Genomic DNA, 22,924 nt, shown 5'->3' on the forward strand with positions numbered 1-22,924 from the left:
TGACTCCTACTATTATTCTACCTATAGCTCACTTTGATCTCCAGGGTATTTAGATAGCTACATGAGACAACACATGCACTTTCACCCACAAATAAAAAAATATTAAAAAAAACGAGTGCAAACAATCATTAACTCACCTCATACTCTACTCTATTATACTCTATATAACTATAGGATATATTAAATATAAAAAAATTAATTGCACTAATAGTCAGCCTAAACACGTAAATGCAGCGTGCCTCTCTGAATGTACCCGTTTTCGGACTCTTATTTTGACACCGGCGCGTATTCCTGCGATCTACACATCACACCGCTTGAAGAGTAGTAGCTCGGAGCATTTGTAGATCAGCGAATTGGCGCTGCCGCACGGTGGAGAGGAGCAAACCTCCAGTCATTTAAGCTAAGCTGTCAAACACAGAGCAGACAGGAGAACTACTGGGACACATTAAGCCGTCGGTCTTCATTTCTGGGTGAGTTAAGTCTTCTTTACAGGCTAAACATGAGGTTTAGCTGCAGAACCGCGAAGTGCGCAGGTTTAATTGCTAGCTGGCCATGCTGCTAACGTTTAGCTCGAGCCAGGCAGGCAACGTTTAATTCGACATTTCTCGCTTTCTGTGTTTGCTTAAAGGTTAGATAACAGCCCAAATGACTTATTAACGATAGACTTTCAACTTTAACTTACTGCCAGGGTTTGTAGTTAATCATATTTAGCTAATTTAGCTAGCTGGCAATGTAGCAGTCAGTAACGCTGCTTGACAGCTTGACTGACAGCTGCTGAAATGACCTGACATGCTCAGAGTATGGGCTAATAAGCTGTATAACACAGATATCTAAGCTTTAATCTTGTATTAATTGTCTAATATACCATAATAACCCATCTTAGCTTGTATAATAGCACATTGGCTATGTTAGATATTACTGTAAACACACTGACAGCGGGACACGTGGGACCTCTGTACTGTATAAGTGACCTTTAATGGGTAATTAATATTAAGGGATTACTGTAAATGTAGATAGATACATAATAGAGGGTTTAACCTACTTGTCATGTCTGTAAACTGTGAAATCCACCTTTATTAGGTCCTGGTTTGTTTGTTATGAAATTGTTCTTAGTCTCCAGGCAGTCCACATAGTTTGAATGACTGTGTTTTTACAGGGAGGCAAGGTAAACCCTTATTAAGGACTTGTCAGGTTGGAAAGCATGTCTTCATCATCAGTGTTTTAGATCATTGTGGACCATTGCGTCATTAGAGCCGTTGGATCCTAATAGAAAGCAATGTGCTTTCCTCCTCTGTCGCTTTTACCCAATACGTCTCGGCTTTATTAACTTACTGTTCCCTTATATACTTATTTTAATGGTAGAAGGTCAATTTAATTCAATTACATTTTTACAGAGATCCAAGTCCAAGCCTCTTTTGGGCAAGCTGGTGGCAACAGTGGCAAGGACAAACTCCCTCGGGTCGAGAGAGGAGAGAAATCTTGAGAGGAACCAAGACTCAAAAGGGGAACCCATCCTCCTCAGGTCGATACCAGATAATAACAATAATAATAATAATAATATTAAGTCAAAACAAGAATAAAATCAACAATAAAACAAAACTAAATTAAGAAAACAACACCAAAATGGCAAATGTGCTGTCAAGCCATACAAGATGAAAACGTTGAGAGGATAAAGTCCATGCAGATTAAGTTATGTCTTAAGATCATCACTTTGATTTTAATTGGTTGTAATGTAGGTAGCATTAATAAATAAATCATTCTAGCCATTCAAATGTAAATCTATCAGTAAAAAAAGCTTCTTGGGGTCTCTGAATATCCATCTTTTGTTTAACAGCTTTGACAGCTTGACTGACAGCTGCTGAAATGACCTGACATACTCAGTGTATGGGCTAATAAGTTGTAGAACACAGATATCTAAGCTTTAATCTTGTATTAATTGTCTAATATACCATAATAACCCATCTTAGCTTGTATAATAGCATATTGGCTATGTTAGATATTACTGTAAACACTCTGACAGCATGACAAGTGGGACCTCTGTAGGAAGAAATCTTGAGAGGAACCAAGACTCAAAAGGGGAACCCATCCTCCTCAGGTCGATACCAGATATTATTATTATTATTATTATTATTATTATTAAGTCAAAACAAGAATAAAATCAACAATAAAACAAAACTAAATTAAGAAAACAACACCAAAATGGCAAATGTGCTGTCAAGCCATACAAAATGAAAACGTTGAGAGGATAAAGTCCATGCAGATTAAGTTATGTCTTAAGATCATCACTCTTTAATTGGTTGTAATGTAGTTAGCATTAATAAATAAATCATTCTAACCATTCAAATGTAAATCACAATAAACAGCTTCTTGGGGTCTCTGAATATCCATCTTTTGTTTAAACCACTGTCAGTGGTCAGAACTAGGCATCTGGGTGCGTCCTAGCACGAGTAGGAGGGATGTGGACTTGCGCTATGCACGAATCCATGCTCAAATGACTGGACTTTTATTCTGAAGCTGTAAAGTTGAAAGCTGTGTTTTATGTACAGCTGGCCAATATGACAGTATTTTCTTGTATCGTGATAAATGTTATCGTGGTAAACAGTGTGCTTTTTTGAGTGTGTCCTGAATATCGTCAGTGCTTATAGAGCACTGATTAACTGCACGTTTCATTACAAAGAGTGTATTCAGTCTTATTTCATTGAATGGAGGAATTTTTGAGTGAAAAGCACGGTACTATGAAAAAAGTATTTGGATAGATATTTTGGGGGGGGTTTTTGTTTGTTTTTAATGTCTGTCAGTGCTGTCTTGTGTCTATAGTACACTCTCATATATACATATATATATATATATATACACACACATACTATAGTTATGGGACATACTATAGTTAATACTATAGTTAAAGGTGCATGTATTTGTCACTGTACAGTGTACACTGTACAGCGAAATGTGTCCTCCGCATTTAACCCATCTGGTAGTGAACACACGAGCCCGGGAATCGAACCCACAACCCTGTTATCAATATCCCGGCGCTCTAACTGCTGAGCCACCACTACCCCTTTGGACATGAGACAGCACTGACAGACATTAAAAACAAACAACCCCCCCCCCCAAAAAAAAAAAATTCTTTTTATAATAATTATTATTATATATTATTTATAAATGATATGTATATATAGCAGTGAGTATGAGATATATATAGCAGTGAGTACAACGCTGCTATGCACAGATGGAGGCTTAAACACAACACAAAAGGAACCACAGTCTTCTATCTTTACATGTATTCATTAAAAAGCACTATTTTGAGAATCGCTACAGTATTACACAACAGAACATTTTCTTACACCCCTAATAGCAGCCATACACACCTCATTATTAGACAGTAGGTTGCTGTAATGCTTCCACGTTGTCATTTTCACTTCTACCTTTTCTTCACAGGCATGGAGAAAGCAAAGCAAGATGCCTTTGACAGAGCCAGACTCCAGGTTATCAAGGACGGTTACGAAAGGGCCTTTGAGTGCATCAACAAGGGTCTCTCAGAGGACGAAGCAGGACACAAGGCACAGGCTTTAGAGTTTTACCGGCAGGGCCGGCAGCACCTCCTCAGGGCGCTCAGCGTGCCGTCCAGGGGCGAGGAATGTGTGGGCGCCTCCTGGGAGTCGGCCCGGCAGATGCAGCAGAAGATGCAGGAGACTCTAGACAACATCACAACACGATTAGCAGTCCTGGAGACCAGCCCGAACTCCTCGGCCACGCCTGTTTCCAATGGATCTGTCCCTCAAAACCTTTACCCTGCAGTCCCCAAAGAAAGGCCGGAGAGGCCAGCCCCACCCAAGGCGCTGTTCCCTAGCGTCCCACCTGCAGGAGCTGTAGGTGAGGTGCCTCCAGAAGCTCGAGGAGCAGCTCCTGTTTCACCTTCACAGCCGCAGAACGTCGCCTGTGATCAACCACCGGCCTACTCCCCGACAGCTGCTGATGGACACCTCAGTATTAGCTATGGCACTGCTTCAGGCGAGCTTTCCCTGGTCGGCGATGAATTCTACAGCCATACGTCCAACTCCGCTCCCTCTCCTCAGAGCCTTGGGGAAGACGGAGAGGAGCTGTTTTTCTTGCCCCATGGTGTGCAGATCTTCTTTGTTACCCCTGATGGACAAGTGAGCGCCCCGTCGTATCCCGGCTACCTGCGCATAGTAAGGTTTACCAGTGAGTTCTCAGAAAGAGTGCCTGGCAGGCCCCCTGCTTTTCTGCAGGTAAGAATTATAATTGAATGAATTGAATTATACACTTAAACACCCTTTGGACCCTTAGAAATCCTTTTTTTAATCCCTCCAGCATTGACTACTGATATCAGCCCAAGACTGATTCTCTGATTAGTTATTAGTTACTATTGTATTTGTCTCAGTTTAACTTACATACTTTAATTTATCAGAATTAAATAAAGAGTCTAAAGGTAATAAAGTGCTCTATCGGGTTGCTGTCACTTTGAACGGGCTGGTTTCATTTATGAGGCCCAGTCACTCACTGCCTTTCACAAACAGTTGTCCTATAGGCTTAGTTAATGTCCTGTGTGTCCTACCTGTCATGTGAGCTTGTACTCACTGTTCTCAGTGTATTAGGATTTGTTTGAGTGATCTACATTGAGGTGTTGTCCTTCTGTGTCTACATCTCCAAGTCTGCACGCTGGGTTTAATGTCAAACGACAAACATGACAAATGTAACATTTTGTTGTTGTTTTTTTTACTTATAATTGAATTAATTACATTTTAATCAGATTGCAATAGAATATCTGGTCTATTTACAAACTTTACAAATATTAATTTGCCGAATTTTGCAGAATTTCAATGAGCTGAGGGACACAAAATTAATCTAAAATTCAACCAGTTTTTGTCACCTATGTTTGAGATAGAGTGCCGAGTTGTCGATTACAAGGATGTGGGTTCAATACCCAGGTCCCAGAGTTCAGGAACACTATAGCAAGAAATAGTGGTTGGTGTGGCGCAACAGATAACCCCACTAAAAGCCAGTGAGCTACTACGCCATTAGGGAGACTGGGGTTTGATTTCGGTCTGGGTGACTCTTATTGCTGCACTACATCAATAAGAGTCCTTGGGCAAGACTCCTAACACTACATTGGCCCACCTCTGTAATACGAGGAACCTTGTAAGTCGCTCTGGATAAGAGGATAAGAGCGTCAGCCAAATGCTATAAATGTAAATGTAAGTAGGAACCACTTTCACGCATAGGAATTTAACCCCTCCATGCTATTACCATCCACACATACTACACAGTCCTGATCCTTGAGGAACGTCTGGAGGTTCTTCAGTTTAAAACTGTGGTGCTTTGAGGAACTTTCAAGGAACCTTTTTCTAAAAGCCTTTTCTTAAAGGTTCCTCCACAGTTTCAAACTGAAGCACCTTCAGTTTCTCTTAACAGCATAGTGAACAGTGAACATACATGTCCGGAGTGGTGGGCAGCCCTAGCTGCGGCGCCCTGGGGACAGTTGGGGGGTTAGGTGCCTTGCTCAAGGGCACTTCATTTGCAACCTGTTGGTTCAAGGGCTTTCCTAACCTTCAGGCCACAGCTGCTCTATAGCCTGTCTGACCGTGCACTCTGATCCCAGCTTTATAAGCTGGCATAAGCAGAGAAGAGAGTGTACTTTACAATTGAACACGACAGTAAAGTAACCACCTTCTTTTTCTACAGAGTTTCACGTAAATTGGGATAGCCTGTTGATGGTAAAAAATCCAGTCCCGGTTATCTCACTAAATCATAGAGTATTATTCCAAGATAATAAAAGGTCCCGTTGAATTGCAGTCATATTTAATAGACTGGTTCCGTTTATGAGGCCCTTTCACAAACAGTTGGAAGAGTGAAAAAGGTAGTTAATGAGTCCTAGGTCTCGTATGTCCTAGCTGCCATGTGACTTCTGCCCTCAATCCATTTCTCTGAGTGATCTCATTCTGGGAAAGCCCCAGGTATGATGTCAGGGGAGGGGTAAAGGTGACAGCACGGTCTGTGTAAAGTGCAAAGTCTCAGAGAGCTGTGTGAATTCCAGTGCACATAGAAATGCAGCTCTGTTGTCAGAGGTGGACTGTATCTCAGGACCCAATGCCTGATTTGTAACAAGTTGCATCAGAAAACACACATTTGGAAATTCGGCTGACACACTTTTCTCTTGAGGTCATTGGTTATAGACACAGATATGGTGAGCAAACCGATCAGAGCATTGCCTTAGATGAAGAAGAGCTTCATGATCACCAGCCTATGCTATCTAAAGGATATAAATACTGGATGTTTGCAAACTCTTGTAGACCACCCTTGGTCCCTTAAAGAAGCTTGTTTGTAGTAGAGATAAGTGTAGATGTGAAAACCCTTCAATTGATGTTAACGTTTCTAACCAATTCAAAGGTTCATCTTCTAGACCTTTTAAAAGTGGTACAACAGCCATAACATTAGCACCACTGGTGGGTGATGTGAACAGCACTGATTATCTTCATCTACAGTGGCTTCTATTAAGGTGTGGATATACAGCTCTGAAAAAAAGAGACCACGTAATTTTTTCTTAAATCTGTGTCTCTACAGCCATTATATTCCAGACATTTCATCAAACAAAGCTGAGTTTCCTGAATTTGCAGACTATGAATGGCATAAAGTCGCCCAACAGCAATGAAAAACCAGTGGAGAGTCTGCCAAGACATGAGAGCTGTGATTGGCAGTCAAGGTTATTTCACCAGTGATTTCTGAATGCTCTCAAAGTTCAGATATTAGTATTGTGTTGTTTAAATGTAGATGATAACATCTTTGCATTATAATTATTATAATAATTTCTTTGCATTATTTGAGCAGTTGTTTTAAGCAGTTGACATTTCTGCAAATAAACGCTGTCCATGGGTAAATAATACATTTAAAAGGGTAAATGTTGTCCATTGTTTATGAAATTCCCTAAAAAGACTGCCTATAAATAGTAAAACCAGTGAAAATGATCATGTAGGTTGGTCTGTTCTTTCCCAAAGCTGTATGTATTAGGCAGCAAGAGAACCGTCAGTTCTTGAAGGTGATGAAGGTGTTAAAAGCAGGACAAATGGGCCAGCCTAGGAATCTGAGCCACTTCTTAGCCCTAAATTAAGCCTACAGATCAGAGTTTGTTTAAAAATATTAGTTTTTATAATTATAATTAATTTATGTGAATAAATGAAAAAGCACAAGTTGTCCGCCGCAATTGCAAGAGATGGGAAAAGGGATTTTTTTATAGGACAGTCCTACCGACGACTCGGCCTACCAAGAATACAGCCTAGGCTTTTAATTGGAAAGTGACATACTTAACATTTTATTATTTTCACATTCAGTATCAGATATTCACCATTTGTTTAGTCTTATTAATGGTCATTCATAAGTGGTACATTTCCATGCAATTACCAGTGTAATTGTTACCAGTTCTGTATGTAGGGGTAGAAATAGCTTGCTTGCTAATCATGTACACAGCAGTTTACTTTCAATATCAGATAAAGACTCCGGGACGGCAAACAGAGGATGAGCTCACTTAGTCAGTGAAAGTAGACCTGTATATTGAGTCATCCCTCTGAAAGCGCAGCCTCCAGTAGTTGTCCTTCAGTTCTGCACTTTAATCCAATTTAATCCGTAAAGTCAGGGGATAAGATGAATGGTGTGACATGGAGACCGTCCAACTGAGATGACTCAGACTTCAGCCTGGTCACATGCCTCAAATGCTAGAGGAATTCCAGACTCGTCCCCTGAATTCGCTCATCAGATGTCAGCTTATTTTTCTGCTCCAGACCTTAAGTGTGTTTATTTTTGCCAAAAACATTAACCTCTCCATGTTATGTTTATTGTTGCCTACTGTAAGCTCTTAAACTCTGGGACTTTTATTACATTTCAAGGATTATCATATTAGTTTGTCTGTGAAGGACATGTCATTGAAAGATGTTGGTCCTAATTTTAAGTAAATTTAGGTTCTTCAGTTTTTTTGAACCAAACAGCACATTGAAGTCTTTCTGTTGTGGTTGCAAGTCTAATGAGTGCTGAAGTGCTTAATAATTTAACTACAGTGGCTGCTGGGAGTACAGGGGTTTCTCAGGGCAATGTGTCACAGCGTTTCAGGTTTTCTCACTTCTACACATGAACTGCAGTAGCAGTGGAGATGCAGTCAAGGAATTTCTGTGCAAGGAACCATCTTATTGAGGCCAATGCAGATGGTAGTAACCAATGATTATTTAGTCATTTTTTTAATTCTAATATCCAGTAGTCTCTACATCCCTACACCCAACATAAACAAAGCAATTCTAACAAATCTATGGTATATCTCTGTCCACCTCTCTCTCTCTCTCTCGCTCTCTCTCTCTCTCGCTCTCGCTCTCTCTCTCTCTCGCTCTCTCTCCGTCTACACATGCACACATAAGCTCACACCTGGACCTTCTTTCCACGCTACAATGATGTTAAAAACCGCAGATCTTTCTGCGTTAGAGCTGCACTTGTAATACACACTGTATTCTTTCAGTTCACTTTTCATAAACCTTCAAAAGCTGTGTTTTAAAGACTACAATATTTGATCTGGACAGTGTTTAAATGTGTGTATTTGTAGTAAATAAGCCACTGTTAACCTTCAGGGTTTTTGTACGATGCACACAATAAACATTGTCTACATTCTGCAGCTGTTTCCTTCATATATTGGGTGATTCTGTACTTTATTAATAAATAAAAGTACAAAAAAGTACAAAATTAATTATTAATAAAGTACTTTATTATCTGCATAATTAAGTCTGACACAAAAATAAGTTGCAGACCTATAGAAAAAAAACAAAAAAAGAAACTGTGATTATACCATGAAACCGTCATAAGTTATAAATTACTGTTATACACAATTTTGCCCATAATATCCAGCTCTAATACTGTCCATAATTAGGATTCAAGATTTGAGAGTTTTATTGTCATGTGGATAGTAAAACTGGCGGTTACACTGTATAACGATTTTTTTTTGCTTTGCTAATCCTCCAGTCACACAAAAAATCCATCATAAATAAAGGCTGTAGATATAATAAGTACCTATGAATTAATTAATCTTTACTGTGCATTACTGTGAAAAGAGTACGAATAAATAAGAGCCTAAAACTAATAAATTATAAAAATAAATAAAACTAATATAAATGTTACAACTAAAATTAAACTAAAATATTTAGTATCTAAAGTATTTTCTGACTTTCAGACTATTATTGTGAATATTTGGATATTAGTCCATGCCGTGGGTTGCGAACTGAACCCCAAAACATACCACATGTACCAGTAAGAACCCATGGGTCAGCCCCTTAATTCTACATTCACCTCCCTCTGTAATGTGATTAAATTAAATAAGTCTCTGTGGATAAAAGCATCTGTCAAATGCTATAAATATAAACTAACCCTTTAAAAATGACCGACTATGTTTTGTCTTGATTTCAGGTGTGTGACTGGCTTTACCCTTTGATGGCCACGGACTCCCCAGTCCTTCTGTGTAACACTGGGGTCTACATGTTTCCTGATATGATGGCTCCTTCCCCAGGCTCATATGTGGGGGTGGTACTGTCATCGGAACTGCCCCAATCTGAGCGGGAGCTCTTCCAGGACCTTCTGTCCCAGATGACAGACCTGCGAGTCCAGGTGAGCCCCTCCAGTCCACCATCAAAGCCCCAGAGGTCATCTGCTGCTCCGCCACAGGTGCGAGACCTCAACATTTGTTACTGTATCTCTGGATCCAAATCGAGGGGTGTAAACTGATTGCTGGCTTTAAGCACATCGTTTTTTAAATGTTCAAACTGACTAACTGAAGCTAATTAAAGCTGCTGCTTGGTGTTAATGTATAATTACCTGTTATTGTGTGCTCAGCATGTTGCATTAAATTACATGTGATTTTGCTATCATTTATTTAGGGCTGTCAGATGCCCCCAAAGTGTCATTTGTCAAACATTTAAAGGAAACATCTCAAATATCTCAAATATGGTAGCTTTACAAGGGAAAGCAAAAATGTTCTTAACTTTGAATGGATTTAAATGTAAAATTGATTAATTACAGTGTACAGATCTTAGGTTTCAAACGATGGAGAAAACTAATAAATAACACACATCTCAAATCAAAGTCACATATACAGTCTTACACAATACAATTAGCAAGTAAATGCTTTGACAACTGCCCATTCACAATATAAATGTCTAAATTTGCAATATCATTGAATTTCTCTTTATATAATAGTATAAAAGTATTGTTTAAGTCTGGACTGCATTGAAACCATTTCTAAATAGACTTTATACACTTTCACTAGAATTCTATGCAAGCTACTTCAAATGTGAATGGATAATTTCCATTAAGACACCAGCGTTCAATCACTGAAGTCATTTAGCGATTAGCGGTCCTTCTTTTTGACAGCAAGTCATTTTCTGCTGTGTTCAGCCATTTTCAGTCAGACCATTATCTTATGGGAGTGCAGTATTTCCTACAGACAGGTTATCCTATAGTGTGTCCAGTAGGGCTACATGCTATAATAGTATTTTTATAATTATTGTGAGAGAATGGGTCATATGCAGAGCATGTAGCAACTTAAGCCCAAATAAGTGCTTCCCAAAAGGAGCTCTGGCTCATGATGAATGAGTGATTTAGCCATTAAACCAAGCTAAGTCTAAAACAAGCACATTCACAGTTCAAAAATAACTGTATCCATTAACCATTATTGTATTTTTACTACTGTTTGTATAACTACTTAAAATATCCTTCCTAAATATATTTTTGTACATTGTTTACATTTAACCAATAACTTAGTCACATCTTCACTGGAACCTCTTGCCTACATTTCCAAAGGCCTAGTTTTAGCTTTAATTCAGCTGTAGTTAATTAAATCTTGCTTTTTTTGTTTGTTACATGTTGGTTTATTTTTTTCATACATTATGTTATTTAAGTCTAGCACATGTCTTCAGCATGTGTTTTTAAACCCTTTGCCCTTTTGATTATGGTTTTGCATGCTGTCAGCTGCAACAGACTGTATAAATCACAAAACCTCTTAGACACTTTCATTTTCTGTTCATTTCCTGCCAGAGCACTTGTGGTTTTTACGCTTTTAAATGAGACCTCCCTGATAGTCTGTTGTGCAATTCACCGGAGCCAGAATTATCAGACATGCCACTAAATCATCATCCTTTACATCACTAACAAAAATGACTGACAAATACACCAAATATGTGCCCGCTCAGGCCATCTGTTAGTAGGTTTATGTAGCAGTTATTGGAATATGTTAGCTCAAAAGAAAACAGTATATTAAAAAAAGCTATATTAATATTTATACACAGTGTTCAAATGTTTGAGGACACTCACACCGCTTGTCTAGTCCCGGTAGAGAAGTGTTGCCAATAAAATAGAACTCTTTGGAGCAGATAAACACAAACCTATTGGCACCATGCTGCCTAATGCCAGACGTAGGCTAGAGCATTGAGCTGTGAAGCAGTGGAAGAACTGTGTTCTCTGGAATGATGATGGTGCTCCATCCTATACTGACAATTGGGGATGAGTTGGGGATGCGGTGGGGTGGTGATCATCCAACATCCTGACCTCACTAACACTATTGTGGCTAAATGCAATCAAATCCTCAACAATGCTCCTCCAAAATCTAGTAGAAAGCCTTCTTCCCTGGATAGTAGAGACAGTTACTCCAACAAAAGCAGGATTAAAAAGCACTTTTAATACCCTCAATTTCAGAAGAAACAGTGAATGAGCAGGTGTCTAAATACTTTTGTCCACATAGTGTATGTTTATACAAATTGAGTTATATATGTGTCTCCTGGTTGTTCTCTGACTACACTTTAGCACCAGTATATTTCAAAACTGGGGGAAACACAAGGGTGAGACTAGATTCCCATGCTAAAGCACTAGGTCTAAAAGTAAATGCTGATAATGGAGAGACATACTGCTGGTCTTCATCATTCAGATGGCATTTTGAGAGTCATTTAAATGGTGCTATTTGCTCTGACAGCCCAACCATCAATGCATCTGTCTGCTTCAGTAACACATTGCCTTTTTTTTGCCAGATTTCAGGTGTTTTTGAGAGGTTAAGAGATTTATTTAACCAGGTACAATGCTAAAGGTTGTAATACTGTTGAATGGCAAGTGTCTTTGTATTGGCAGTCTTATTTAATACCTTCAGGAGCTTTGAAAGCATCCAATGACCTAATGATGAGGATGTTTCAGGTATCAGTCAATCAAATAATCATCCTTTATTTAAGCTCTGAGCACAGCTAGAGTGAGCAGATATGTAAAATATGAATTGAGAAATGAATTTATCTATTATAAAACAAGTTTGATATAAAACAAAGATTATGCTGGAATGGATTTCAATTTTTGACCCAGTCAAAATCAACAGATTCATGCTGAATACTAAATAAGGCACTTGACACTTCAGCTGGTACTTACAATACTTTTTTTTAAGCTGCATACTTTTTTCTGTTGCTTGCATTGCTCAGAAGAACATTGCACCTAGGGCCTGATGGCAGTGGAGGCTGGAATTAGCTCTGCTTTTGAGCTGGCAAGCTCCCCTGCTGTTAGGCCTCACCACAGCAAATTGGGGATTGGGAGCAGAGCAGGAAAAGGCTAATTAATTAGGCTGCCCCTTAATGCTCTTAGCGTGACAGGAACGCTGGTTCTCTTTTCACTTCAGGCATCTGGCTGAATGAAAAGGGAGTCAAGTGCAACAGTGGCTCACTGTGATTCATCAGTTCTCATTAGTGCCTCACACTGCCAGTGTTTTCCATTCACACATTAGGTCAAAACGTGGTGACGTATGCATGCACATCTTGACTCAGGTGTTCTTTGATTCAGCACATTCAAAATTCAAGAAAACACATGCAAAATGCTTCGTAAGCATTCTCACGTAATCCTTCCACAATGCTATTCTAATTGGGTTTGGGACCAAGTGTCACAGTTGCTCTTAAAGGTGGGAGCCAGTGCAAAATACTCGCTTTGTTTGGGTAATAACAGTTCTTTGTCCAGAGCCCTCAGCCTTCTGACTGACTGTGCATAGGCACTGTGATGAGCCGAGCACAAAGGGCTCAAAGAGCTGTTGTTTGAAAATCCAGAATTTGAAAATTTGTAATTTGCAAAACACAATTTCCAAGTCAATATCCACAGAGATGCACAGTGCAGCCGTATCCTCACTCACCCATCCTCATCCATCACCCATTCGCTTTTAGTGAGTGCACAGGCTTGCATTGCAGTAATTCATAATGCTTTGTTTTAACTGTTCCATACCTTCCTGCCTTTCTAAGGCATCAGATGGAGCAGCAGATACTATTAACCTGGGGCAGAAGGTGCCCATGGGGCCTCCACAAGAGGTGGCCAGACCTGCTGCTGAAGAGGAGGAGGGCGAGGAAGAGGACAAGGTGCTTCCTGAGTGGAGCGAGAAAGTGGCTCATGGAATCCTTACAGGTAAGACTAAAAGATATGGATACTTGATAATTTATTTGTTATATAATTTGTTTGCTTATCGGCCCAATTATGTTGTGATAGTGACAGTTTGAAAAGATGCTGTGGCTCTGAGGAAGCACATACTAGTCTCCACCCTTCCAGCACTGGTGGCATTGTGTGATAGGGCCAGTTCTAAATTGTGGGTGGGAGTTGAGAATACCTAAATTGAGGAGAAATCTTAAGGAAAACATTTGGCCATTTTGGAATTATTAAAATAATGATTCTCTTTTTTTGCAGACTTGTTAGTCCTGGACAGGGTTGCAGCTGTATATATTTTTTTAACTACAGTACAGCACAGTTTTGTTCACCCCAAAAAATTGCCAGGTTTTCAGGCCTTCAGTCAGTTCAATAATTAACAACAACAATAATGAAGAAGAAGAAGGACGACAACAGCGACGCACTGTATACTGTGATCCTGTATATGGCATCATACCATGAAAATCTTGGTATCGTTGCAACCCTACTTGTTTGAAGTTATCAGTAGGAAGCTACTGATAAAAGCTGAAAGATAAATATAAATATTGAATATCTACACAGTTGTAGACTTTTAACGCCAGCTAATGACTCAAATGATGTCAAAAGATGTCTTTGTCTTTTAAATCTCAAGATAAACCATACTGTAATCAGATAGTGTACAATTTTATGTAAAAACTTATTACTTACCAAAATCCTTAAAATAATACAAATAAAATAAATAAAATATAAAAAAATATTAAATCTTAATAATAATAATAAATAAAATATTGTTGTTGTTGTTGTTGTTATATAATTTATAATATTGAATATCTGAAATTTAAATATTATTGTGTATTGACTAATATGCCAAGTAATTCCAAACATTTGAAATGGTCATCTGAATTTACTTACTTCAGATGTTAATCTAATTTTATGTCCTAAACCAAAGATGTCACACTTAGTTTTACATCTCTGTAGAAGAGTAGTATTTTGCAGTGCTCTGAATTCAAAGTCTGCAATATTGTAGTCCTCCAGGACACCTGCTCCAAATACGCCAGTTATATCTATATTTTTAGTCTTTGTTGTTAATAATGACAGCAGTTTGCTAAGTATACCATCTTGTGGCAGTGCTCTCTATAGAGAGTCATGTACACTCAGCGCAGGCTAGTTTTATAACTGAGAAACTGAAACTCAGGGATCTAAAATGTTACAAATGAACCAAATCAAAATCAGAATAATGATAAACATACAGGTTTGCAGTACTTCTGGGTAGACAGCTCATTATTTACTCAACACTGTTGGGAAGTCATTCTGATTTGTCCTATAAAGTTTTATAAGATATTCCTTAGATTCCACATCCATGAAATCTTTACAGCTGATACAGAATTAAATTCTAACTAATGCAATAATCTGCAAATCTGTCAGAGCTTTAAAGAAAACAGCTGTTCAGCTTCATAAACAGTGCTGTAAATGTCAGCAGTGGAATCAGAATTTGCACTTTGTACTGTTGTATATTTGTATTTTTGTGCAGAAATGAAATTGTTTAATTAATCTGTGCTGGAGCTCTTGGTTCACAATCTGTTCTGCAGGCAACTCAACCCCAAGCTCCCCAAGTTCCCCAAAGTTCTTCCTGAGTTCTTTCCAGTGTTGTGCCTCAGTGCACAGCCTTAAAGCTGGTTTATAGCTAGATATATTATAATAGATAGACAATCTTTAGGACTTTAACAATCTAGGCAGTTGCAACATGCTATATCTGACTGACCCTGAAGCTTCTGACCCTTTAATCTATAGGCTATTTTTATCTCCTTTAGATTTTCACGCACGCTATCCAATGTAATATTGAACAGTACCAATAGGGACAATAGTGTGTGTTGCAGTGCTCTTATAAGCTCTGAAGAAGTTGGTCTAGAATTAGCATTCAGTTTACACTTTCAGTTCTCCGTACTGAAATCCAGAGCACGTTTTCTAAACATGTATGTTGATCTATTGTGCAGTTTATTGCTTCACTGAAAAATAAGGTCAGCCAATAACTAATATTTTAGACATCACACAAGTATACTGCATTAATTTAAACCCAATTTGGAAATTCCCAAAGGGTTTAAATATTTTAAAGCTCAGCTGACCCATGACAGTCAGCTTTATGAAATTAATGAATCAAAGGCGTCCATTTGTCCTGAATTTCATGCATTTTCCCAGCATAACAACATTTGCGTGGGTCTATGAACCAAAAACAGTCTTGATTCATTTCTACATGACCTCTTCATCCTTTAGAATGGTACAGACTGTGCATTTACTGTGCTGAAATCTTCTGAAACTGTCTTCATGTTGTCTCTTTGAAAACGTGTAATAGACTAAAGGTAGTAAATGTGTGTATCTTTGTATATTAGATTACAAAATGTCCTGCAGTGCATGATGCTTATCATCTTATTGTTTTAATACCCTGTCAGGGGCTTCCTGGCTGAGCTGGGGATTAGTAAAGGGGGCCGAGTACACAGGGAAGGCAATCCATAAAGGAGCAACCAAACTGAGGGAACATATCACCCCTGAGGACAAACCAACACAAGTCAGCCCTACCGTCACCAAAGGACTCCATGTAGCGAAGCAGGCCACTGGGGGGGCTGTGAAAGTCAGCCAGTTTCTAGGTACAAGGCCCCTTCCTTATTGATGAAGCCTATCTGTTACTGTACAGGTCTTTTAGCCCCCTTCTCTATGGTGTATCAGTGGTAATGGACCACCACTTAGCAGATGTTTGGTCACAAAAGTAACAGCAACATGTTAGCAGCATGGTGCAGTGTGTGGCACTGGTACAAGGATATCATGGACAGCAGCAGTGCTATTGTTAACGAGAGAGGGCAGCTATTGTGACTGTGCAGCAACAGATGGTCTGCAATTAATAAATGTAGGCATACAATTGCCTGGATTTCTGCATTGATTTGTAATAAAATATGATCTGATCATTATCTACGCCACAAGTACAGACAAAAACAATCTAAATAAATTAATAACATGTAACCTGTTTATATTGATTTTTTATTGAGCACATTGAGTAAACACCCTCAGTGCAGGTTAGAAAAAGTATGTGAGCCCTTGAATTTATTTACATGTAGGTCCGGCTTTAGTAGCAATCCCCTCCACCAAACAGTTTTTTAGTAACCAGACTTTGTGTATGTTAATATAATAGGCAAAGCACCTGTGAAACCTACACGTCCACATTAGTCATTAGTACAGAGGTTCACTTACTTTTTCTAGCCTGCACTGTGGATGTTTGCTAAATGTGCTCTGTAAAATGCTTGAACAATGCAACTAGTGTCATTACTAATCAATTCAGAAATCCAGATCATTTCAAAGGGTTCATTCACTTATATAGCTGTACCTGCTAAAATGGCCAGCAAGGAGAAGCATTTTATTTAGTGTTTAATTTTTTTGTAAGCTGTCCATGCTCTTTAATTCTTTAATTTTAAATAAAACATTAATTTAATTGTTATTTTGTTTGCAGTATCAGTATTCTAACTGGTTCATGTTGCATACTGTTGTAGTGGATGGGCTTTGCACTGTTGCCAGTCATGTGGGTAGAGAGCTGGCCCCACATGTGAAGAAACACGGGGGTAAACTGCTTCCAGAGTCCATGAAAAAAGACAAGGATGGACGGTCCAATATTGACGGTGCCATGGTAGTAGCTGCAAGTGGGGTTCAAGGTAAAGTTAAATGTATTTCCTTACATTTTTAGTTCATTTCAAGATAAGCTGACTGTTGTCACTCGTAGTTCTAAAGAATTAGCCCAATGTGGGAGATTGTTTACATTGCGGTGCTTCTAGTTTTAAAATTATTTCGCCCTAATTTTAGATTGGACATTTGAGACGTTATTTGATTTTGATCACGGGTCATCACCTTATGTCATCTTATGTTAAATGGGGATGTCCCTATCCAGTCTCAGTCTCTTAATTAGTACTCATCTCTCAGTATCAGTCGAAATTGATCCGATCCGATCTTTGTGTTTGTATAATAAATAATCCAGCCCCACAGTTTAGATCAGATGATCTGCTGATTAATTTAGTCTAGTCGATACTTTTCTTAAAATGATGTTTTATAGTGTTTAATATCTTATAATCTAGTCTGACTCTCCTCCCTGACCAATCAGCTCCCAGCTCCTTTACAACACTGCAGTCAGTTCACTTTGGGTGTAGTGGTACACACTTTGGGCTGTCGACTACTGGTGTGTAATAACTGGTTTATAGTGGGTGAATATGCTGTGTGTGATTGGGGTTTCTACAGCATGTGTTAGCATTAGTGTTAGCCTCCTCTCGGTTCTGAACGTGCTCTTAAGTGCTGGTGTAAAAACAGAGAAAGGCGACTGCCGGTTCTCCCGCTGGTAAAACAGAGCGTTTCAGTGAGAGTTTTATAAAGGGTCAGATATTATGGTCCGTTTTCATGTTCTACTGTAAAATAGCTCCACACTGCAGAACCTCAACTCCTTTATTTACCTTCTGAGAACATCCGCACTGCTGCAGCCGGCTGAGCAATAATGTTTGTTAATAGCGCCTTGAGGACACAAGATGATGCTCTAAACACCATGGTTAAAACAAAGACTGGGAACTGGATTAGGATAAAAATATCCTGGTCCATTTAAAATATGCCAGGATTGGCCCTGATCCTGACATCCTTAAGTCTTATTGACTTTATTTGAGGAAGATCTTCACCGAATAAGATGTAGGTCTCCCACATTAGGGCACCCTATACACACACACACGATTCTCAATGTCATACCTAATGTTTTCTTATCCAATATTTGGCAGGATTTGCAACTATGTGGACAGGCTTGGAATCTGCAGCTAAAAACATTGCGACGAGCGTTGCTACAGAAACAGTCAACACTGTGAAACATAAGTGAGTAACTCCTCAGGAAATATTGCTTTTTTGAGATGTGAATATGATTGAATATTAATGTTAAATATTAGAATGAATATTAGAATGTGTTCATATACTATAGCATCATTTTGCTAGCTTGACACTGTTTCACTAGCACTGCATTCATACACTGATCAGCCATAACATTAAAATCACTAAGGTAAAGTGAATAACATTGATTATCTGGTTACAGTGGCACCTGCCAATGGGTAGGATATATTAGGCAGCATGTGAACATTCAGTCTTTGAAGGTGAGATGTTAAAAGCAGGGAAAATGGTCAAGCGTAAGAATCAGACACTTTGACAAGAGCATCTCCAAATCATCATGCAGGTCTTGTGGGGAAGGACAACTGGTTAAATGACGACAGGGTCATGGGGGCCAAAGCTCAGTGATGTGTGTGGAGAGCGAAGGCTAGCCTGTCTTGTTCAATTCCACAGAAGAGCTTCTGTAACATTAATTATTTAAAAAAAATAAACGCTGGCACTGTCTTTTGGGCTGCATGCCTCAACAGGTCCGTGCTGTTAGGGCACCTTGAGGGGAACCTAGACAAGAATAGACAGGTGGTTTTAATGTTATGGCTGATTGGTGTATTCTTCAATCAAAACGTAACAGCACACTCTCTTCCCTCTATTTGTTTGCAGATTTAGGGGTCTAGAGAACATCTTAGAGCCCCCAAATGAGAAAAAGTAGCTATGTTGTTTCAAAGCTCTAAACCCATGATTAACAGTATAAAGCATCGCTTGGGCTGATTGTGTCCGCGATTCACAGCTGGTGCATCTAATAGCAGTTATTACATATATACACAATGTATTGATGATCAGACACATCCCTATATTCTTTGCAGCTGTGCACACTGATTTCTTATTCAGTGGAATAAATGACTGCTCTTGACCGTAATAAGCATCATTCCCTCTTCCTCTGACCTCTGAACTACTCTTGTAATAATTATCGGTAAAGCTGAACACAATGACTGTTTACACTAAGTAGTATTTTCAAGCTATGCCTATATAGTATATGCACTATATGTCCAAATGTTTGTGGACACCAAGTTGCACACATTGGTGGCACGTACAGCTTGTCTAGTCCCTGTAGTGAAGTACTGCTAATAAAAAAGGGGCTCTCTGGAGCAAAAATAAATAAATAAAAGCATTAACCTACTGGTGCCATGCTTAATGCCAGGCATGGGCTATAAAGGGGATATATGTATAGGCAGCAGTTTGAAAAGAGCCGGTGGCTGGCTTTGCATGTACTGGGAGCATTGCTGGTGCTAGGGGAGCTATGAATGGGTGGGTTTATTGGCAGTACAAACTGGGAGAAAACTGACCAAATAAATAAATCTATAAATGTGTGTTATATTTAGTTATTAATGTACACAAGTTATTAAAATACTACTTATTGTAACTTAGAATGACAAAAATCCACAGCACCAGTTGATGACGCTTTTGTCTAAATGAGCAAAGTGATTTAGTACTTTCCCCCTTTCAAAATTGGGCTCCATTATTAAAATGCTGTAGTTATTCAATAAAATTATTTGATTTATTTACTTCTAATGATGCTTAATATTTCTCTAAAGCTATATATCGACCCTGCATTGGTGTGGGCTTAACTGCTTTGCATGCAATAGATTTTTATTGCAGCTTCACACCGTCTGCTGTTTTGCTGCTGTTAATCTGATCATGATTCTGTTTTGTTTTCACCTAAACTTGATTATCTGTGATCAAGGTACGGGGCAGCAGCCGGTCAGGCCACAGACCATGCGGTCAACTCCGCTATTAACATGGGCGTCACCGCCTTCAACATAGACAACCTGGGGATCAAGGCAATGGTGAAAAAGACAGGCAAAGAAACTGCCCATGCCATCCTGAAAGACTACAGAGTGCAAGAAAGCCCGGAGACGGAGAAGCAAGAAGAGAAACCCAAGGACCAAAAATAACCTCCAACACTGGACATCCTTCTGCTTCAGGTGTTTTGCAGGGAAAGTAAATGAAGGGTCTTCCTTAGACATGGACTGCTTGTTCATATATATTGAAGTTTAACATGACGATTGACAACCAAGGCACTGACATGTCTGTGTGATACTGATATTTACAAAAATCTATGTTCTTAAATATGTTCTTACTTAACTGTCACTGTAAATATTTACTAACATGCTGCCTATGAAGGAGATTTTGGGTCTAAACTCTTAAACATCAAGATGCTTCCAATGGTTCTTTGAGCAATGTCCTAGAAGCCTTAGGATTTGCATCAAATAAAGATTCTTTAGATCGTTAAAAGGTTCCCCACTCACATCTCTATTTAAAACACTTACTTACGGAACCAAAAGTGGTTCTTCTATGGCACCATCTAAAGAACCATTTGAAGCACCTTTATTTTTAAGGGTGCACCTAGGGTGTACTGCCTTATGCCTTATTCCACACCAGTTTTGAGTGAAATTCTAAGCGCATTTCCCACTGGTGTGAATGATTAGTTCTGCCCACTAATGCATAGTAGTATACACCAATCAGCCACAACATTAGCACCACTGATAACTCCTTCAAATCCTGTAAGTTGTGAGGTGGGACCTTCATGAGCATCAATGAGCCTTAGGTGCACATGGCCCTGTCACTGGTTTTGAACCACTTTTGGTAGGTACTGACTGCTGCATTCCAAGAAATACCTGCCTGATGTTTTGGGGATGTTCTGACCCAGTTGTCCAGCAATCACAGTGTTGACCCTTGTCAGAGTGGCTCCGATTTTTACGCTTGACCATTTTCCTTCCTTTAACAACTGACTGTTCAGCTGCTGCCTGATATATCCACCTCTTGACAGATGCCACTGTAGATGAAGATAAGCAGTGTATTTCACTTCACCTGTTAGTGGTGCTAATGTTATGGCTGATCAGTGTATATAATAATTCAGTTCAGAATAATTTGCATTGGAATAAACCAAAGTTATACTATGTTTAAATTACACAGAGCCTTAATGAGTACTACTGTTATTGTCTAAAATTTCTACTTTGTCTAAATGCTGCACTAGAATGTCTATTTAAATGCTCTATTTATAATGAAACCTTTATATTTGCAGACTCTTTTTAAAGTTTAAATATATTTCCAAGCACCTTTAGAAGACGGACGTAGACAAACGTTTCGTCATTTTGAACGAAAGACGCCAGGTTTGAGTTATTGGTTACTTTGAAGACGGTTTCCAGTGCAGAAACAGTGCTTTAATGCTGCGATAGACATCATCCCATCACCAAGTCATTCCAGTGTCAGAAATGCTTAACTGCCTTCTTTCCCTATTATGCTCTTTGTAAACGGACATGGATTGGGAATAGTATTTTGATTGATAGACCGAATGTGATCTTGAGTGGAGTTGGAGCTGTTTTCAGAAGGCCTTTAGACAGACATTCAAACATTGTTTTTTTCCTCTATTGTCAGAAAGTCTGCTGGGCATGTAAGATCTTGTCAGATTTGGGCCACATTTATCTTCACACAGCTGTTTCTCCAAATAGCCTTCCCAGAAGAGCTGCAAAAAGATCATAAGAAACTAGAGGATTTATCACTTTGGTAACACTTTATTATTAAGAACACAAATTAGAGGTTTATAGATGATTTATTTGCTTTGCAACAAACTATTTATTATGAGCTTTATTAGTACATAATATTTTATGTACTAACATAATTAGTACATAATGATCGGTTATGTAAATAAAATAATAATTAGCACAGTATTATTAGTGATAATGCACAATACATACTTTACCATCTTGTTATGCAAACTATTGAGCATGAATTATTACCTAAATGTACCTATTAGTGAGCATCGCATTGAATTACGTGGGTTCTAGATAATAAGCGTATTATTTTGCGAGTTAATAAGATGTTTAATAATCACTAATACATCAAAAGGTGTATATATATATATATATAATATATATATAAATAAAATGAGAAATATGAGGTTCTTGCATGTGATGTAGTGGATATTTCCACTTCTCTTTACTAATTACAGACTAAACAGCACTGTTTAGTGGGCATAACAGGGTGTTAAAAAGTGTTTCCTATGTATTATTGCAATTAACACTGTAATTATATATTTTTTCACATAACAGACCTTTAAATCGTATACTAATAAAGGTTATAATAATAAAGCTTTTAATGATTAGTGCATAAATCATTTAGAAATATCTAATTCAGGCAATTGAACAAAGACAAAGAAGGAAAAAGTCCTCAATAAACCCTAATTTGCGTTATATATATATATATATATATATATGAGTGTTTATCCCTTTCAACCCTCACTCTGTCTCTGTCTAACCTTCCCTTTTTTGTCTGATAAGAAAGGAGAATTGCAGGCTGCTGGTGAAGTGAGGACTGTAATGGGAACCCATTGAGTGTAATTATGAGGCTGTTTGTCTTTTAAATGTGTTCTCACTGTAATTGATATGTAAACATTAGGTTTAACTACAGGTGTTTTAAAGGATTTTATCTAACACAGTAAAGTATTAATAATAATTAATTGACCAAATAAACCTTGATTTTAAAGCACAGACCTTGTTGTTCCTGTTATTGTAGAGGATTTGTGGGTTTC

General features: G+C 38.5%; 1 protein-coding gene across 4 annotated transcripts; it reads left to right on the top strand.

Moving 5' to 3' along the window:
- Positions 1-353: 353 nt before the first annotated feature.
- spartb (spartin b) lies at positions 354-22,883 on the top strand. 4 transcript variants are annotated; one of them, XM_072691512.1, is made up of 9 exons: positions 354-470; positions 3,439-4,250; positions 9,454-9,708; positions 13,296-13,455; positions 15,897-16,091; positions 16,986-17,144; positions 18,243-18,333; positions 18,997-19,041; positions 20,078-22,883. In XM_072691512.1, exons 2-9 carry the CDS (start codon positions 3,441-3,443, stop codon positions 20,286-20,288), a joined length of 1,926 nt encoding a protein of 641 aa, XP_072547613.1. In that variant the 5' UTR covers positions 354-470; positions 3,439-3,440; the 3' UTR covers positions 20,289-22,883. The 4 variants fall into 4 exon arrangements, with proteins under 4 accessions (XP_072547613.1, XP_072547615.1, XP_072547614.1 ...); XM_072691514.1 differs by having other exon boundaries at positions 9,454-9,651; XM_072691513.1 differs by lacking the exon at positions 18,997-19,041.
- The last annotated feature ends 41 nt before the right edge of the window (positions 22,884-22,924 follow it).

This window comes from Salminus brasiliensis, chromosome 11 (assembly GCF_030463535.1).
Source record: "Salminus brasiliensis chromosome 11, fSalBra1.hap2, whole genome shotgun sequence".
Taxonomy (NCBI): Eukaryota; Metazoa; Chordata; class Actinopteri; order Characiformes; family Bryconidae; genus Salminus; species Salminus brasiliensis.

What these genes read in the sequence shown, in the direction of transcription:
- spartb (XM_072691512.1), top strand. Translation starts at nt 3,441, where the DNA reads ATGGAGAAAGCAAAGCAAGATGCCTTTGACAGAGCCAGACTCCAGGTT. An exon ending in GGCTCATGGAATCCTTACAG is followed by an intron (nt 13,456 to 15,896) that starts GTAAGACTAAAA and finishes ATACCCTGTCAG; the next exon opens with GGGCTTCCTGGCTGAGCTGG. An exon ending in GAAAGTCAGCCAGTTTCTAG is followed by an intron (nt 16,092 to 16,985) that starts GTACAAGGCCCC and finishes ATACTGTTGTAG; the next exon opens with TGGATGGGCTTTGCACTGTT.